General features: G+C 34.5%; 1 protein-coding gene across 1 annotated transcript; it reads right to left on the bottom strand.

Moving 5' to 3' along the window:
* Positions 1–258: 258 nt before the first annotated feature.
* LOC18604875 (putative UDP-arabinopyranose mutase 2) lies at positions 259–2,991 on the bottom strand. The gene is made up of 4 exons (XM_007037565.3): positions 2,482–2,991; positions 1,208–1,458; positions 959–1,127; positions 259–874 (listed from the first exon to the last, which is right to left on the bottom strand). Exons 1-4 carry the CDS (start codon positions 2,806–2,808, stop codon positions 533–535), a joined length of 1,089 nt encoding a protein of 362 aa, XP_007037627.3. The 5' UTR covers positions 2,809–2,991; the 3' UTR covers positions 259–532.
* Positions 2,992–4,219: the final 1,228 nt, after the last annotated feature.

The raw sequence follows: 4,219 nt of genomic DNA, 5'->3' as shown, positions 1-4,219 counted from the left end.
AACTTGTTTGACAACTCGGATTTCCGGTTTCCAGTTTGCAAGTAGAACAAATTTGACCTGATCCCTTCAGACTTTCAGCTATGACATGACATGGCCATTTACATTGAACAATGACTTCTCATCTCACATTGAGCCGTTACAACATAGTAGAAGCCCAATGGGGCAAGGCCTTTGCGCACCCTTTCAACTTGACATTCAGAAGAAAGAAAACTTCAACAGATTACCAACATAAGTCAAGAAAACAAGCATAACACTGAATTAAACAAATCTGTAACTAGAACTTTTCCAAAGGAAATAATCTCAATCATCCTCTAAATAAATTAAATACTAGCTAACTCGCAAATCTAATACAATACATAAAGCCATCAATTTCTTATTGTTCTAAACTCAGTAATATGGTAAATAAAATTATATCCCCCTCACCCTGCAAAATAAACATTCCAAGCTTTAATGCAAGAGCTTGGACAATATAGATGATCATGATCCAAGCCTAGGACTGCTAAACCAAATGCTGGCTGTTTACTGGAGAAGTTTACTTCGCAGCACCATTGGGCAACTCAGCAGATTTTGCACCTGATGGGTTTAGCTCATCCCATGCTTCAATCCATGTCACCATAGCATCTGCAAGCTTGATGAAGTACTCATCAACCTTGCCTAGTTTTGCCTTGACCTGCTTGGAAATTTCAATGTAGCATTTCTGAACAGTGGTACAGTCCTTAGGAAGGGTAACAGACTGGAAGAATGGGATCAACTCTTCTTGCCAGTAAATTCCTTTGTATTCTTTCTTAAGATTCACAAATGGGTTGCTGGCTTTGCTGTGCCAAATGTAAGGCAATCCAGTCTTCACTCCCAATCCTAGGTGGTCGCATATAACCTGAGTGTGAAGAGGACAGAGTATTAGCATCTGCAGTTAAATAAGAAGCTTAGCGGATTGATATTACTAATGATTAGGGTATACCTTGGTGCACCAGCCAGCCCACATATCATCATATCGTCCAATTGGCTGACCATCACCCATGAGTCCAAAGTACATTGCAGCGCCAATCAACTCACGGTTGAATGCAAGATTCATACCACACATGGGAAAGAGGGTTCCCTTTGGTATTGTCATAATAGCATCAACATACCTGATAAAAATTAGACATTGGATTTAGTCTTAATTGAAATGAGTATATATGCAGCAAACAACGTGAAGGGTTATATAGACCTGGTGTTCCTCTCAAGAGGCTTGACAAGCTGAGTCGGTGCATCATAATCTGGGATGTTAAGCCAGAGGCCATGAGACACAGCAGTGGGAACACCCTCACGGAGACTGAATGGGTACCCACGAACAAAATCTGCACCAGCTCGGTATGGGTCATACAGAGTGTTGAAGAAAAATGGTGTAGAAGGACTCAGAAGGTTCTTTATGTGCTGCTCCAATGCATTAATGTCTTTTCCAGTTGGATCTTTAGCAACCTGTAAAATCAAGCGGCCTTCAAGGTTAGATTACCAAATGATAAAGAACATTTCATTGTCAGATCTCATAAAAGAGCATCCAAGAAGAATTAATAAACACTTGCACAAGAAGGACTCAATCATTTATGAACAAATAAATGCAAAGAGAAAACAGCTAAACCTCAAGCAGCATTCTGAAGTTTAAGCTCTAAAACCAGCTTCTGATAGTCAAAACTGATATCCAATGCAACTAGAATGCATTTTGGTTTATATATATAATCAATCAAGCCAAGAAATCTCATCACGTCAAACCAAACTGATAATACATAACAGCAGATATGTACCCAAAAACCGACCTTCCTTTCAAAATTCAAGATCATATAGACAAAACAACAAAAGGCTGTGTTTCAATACTTGTTAGGAAAGGCTGCAAAGAGTCATGTCAGCATTACAAAGTAATGGCTGTGAAAAGATCAAGGGGCACATGTGTCTCTTATTACATGAAGCTTACCGTCAGTGAATGACTAAATGTAGGATCACTTTCTCACAGCCTAACAGATCAAAGCAGAAATCTATTGAAAACGTATCAGCAAATACAGATCATTACATGTTATTTGCTAAACTATGCAAGCAGACGTGTAACCAATGGATTTATAATTTAGCAGGAATAAAACAAAAACAACAATTGCAGATCCAAATAGCAAATCAAGATAGGGAAGTAGCACCAAATTGCATTAAAAAAAAACAGCTTTTTATGAATTCAATTCACCAAAACACCAACCAAATTCAAAATTCTCAACTCACGTCAAGATCTAAACTTCAGTACGCGAAACACTAAAGGATCACATCAAGATCCAAAACTTAAAACCAACCTGCAATACACCTCAAATAAATAAAACCCAATTTCGAAATCCAAAAATCGACTCAAACCCAGATCTACAAAACACCAACATAAACACAAAAAAATAGAGAGAAAAATAATAACTTTTAAACAAAACCCAAGCCCAAATTGAAAAAGAGGAAAGAGATAAGTTTTGAACTTACAAAGCAGTCATCATCAATGGTATAGATGTATTTCTTCTTGGAAACCATGTAACCAAAGCACCTACAAGCAGAGTCCTTGAAAGAGATACACGAAGCCTTAGGACCCAAAATCCTGTTGATATCGTTTCTGTTGTAAAGCTCATAGTCAAAGCCTTCAGGAACCTTGATGTTTTTTGAGGGGTCACCATCTTGAACTATGATGAGATGGTAAGGCTGGAAAAAGGGTCTCCACATCTCCAAAAAGTCCAAGTTCCGAATGGTTGGAATCACGATGTCAAGCTCATCCTTCAGCAGCGTAGCTGGTGAGATAGTTGCTGGCTCAGCCATCGGAAAAAGCTTGGACTTTCAGGCAAAGCAGGGAGAGAAGGGAGGGTGAGTTCGAGAGAGAGCGGGGGAGTAAAGGAGAGAAGAGGTGGTGTTTGTATAAGAGAGGGACTCGCAAGGGAGGCACGTGCGAAGAAAAGAAGGTGGCTTATGGTAGGAAAACAGCTCAACTGGATTCATGCTATCATGTTTTTCGGGAAGATTTGCTGCAAAATGATTTAATTTTATTTCTCTGGAAATTTTATTTATTTATTCAATTTTTGGACAATTTCAAGAATTTATGAAAAATTAGTTAAAAATAAATAGTTCTCAAGTTATGTTATGTATATAATACTATATATTTATAGGCTATCAATGTTTCATTAAAAAAAATTTGTAAATTAACTCTAAATGTTGCTTTTGATGAAGTGTAAATTAGTGATTTCTATTGCCAAAGTATTGATTTTGGTCAAAAATAAATAATCTACTAACTACCATTCTATTACTCCGAAGGGGAAATGTGCAAAGAAATTTATTTGTTGTAATCTAAGGGTTCAATGGAGCTATTTCTTCTTTTGGTGTTATAATAGAGCTTGAAAATCCACAGAAAAAAAAAAGAATTTATTTTATTTGTATCTTAATAACCACCATATTTCATTATCTAATGCCTTCAAGACTAAGGTCTTGTTCAAAGGTTAAGGACAATGGAATACATATTAGTTGCACAAAATATAAATTTAAGTCTTTTTTTACATTGAAATTTTAACATTGTATTACATAAATGATAAATATATGTTACCGATTTTCTTATAAATGAATATTATTGTATAGTAATTGTACCAAAAAATACATGAATATATATACTAAAAGGTATAAAAAAAATCAGAAAAGATATATTGAATAAGAGCAAGGAAGTATTTTATGTGATATTTTGAAATAAGAAAAAGAAAAAGAAAATATTCAGTTTGAAATAACAAGAAATAATAATTTTAAGTCATGTTGACACGTGAAGGAAAACACCTATGTTATCATCTACTATCTTTTTTTTTATTTTATTTTAAGAGAAGAGGAAAATGTTTTTGAATACTACTATAGCTAAAAGTATTTTCTTTTATTTGAGTATAGCAGATTTGGATCTAACTCTTTAAATAAATCGATATACCTATTTATTATTGAAATAACGCTTAAATTATTATCCCCAAAAGCATTTAAGTTCATACAAACTTAAATGCATTATAGAAAGTATACATTTTTTTATTGGTTGAACTTACATAATTGGAGTATCTCTCTTATTTGTTATAAAATTTTATTTTTGATGAAAGTATCAATTAAAATATGTGACAACATCAAGAATATGTATTAATTACAAATAAAAGTTAAGAATTTATCATTTGAATTGGTGGTCAAACAAGAGGATACAGTTTGTTGCCAAAGA

The sequence above is a fragment of the Theobroma cacao genome, chromosome 3, assembly GCF_053813885.1.
Source record: "Theobroma cacao isolate CCN51 chromosome 3, ASM5381388v1, whole genome shotgun sequence".
Taxonomy (NCBI): Eukaryota; Viridiplantae; Streptophyta; class Magnoliopsida; order Malvales; family Malvaceae; genus Theobroma; species Theobroma cacao.
This window is presented reverse-complemented; position numbering and strand designations above follow the sequence as displayed.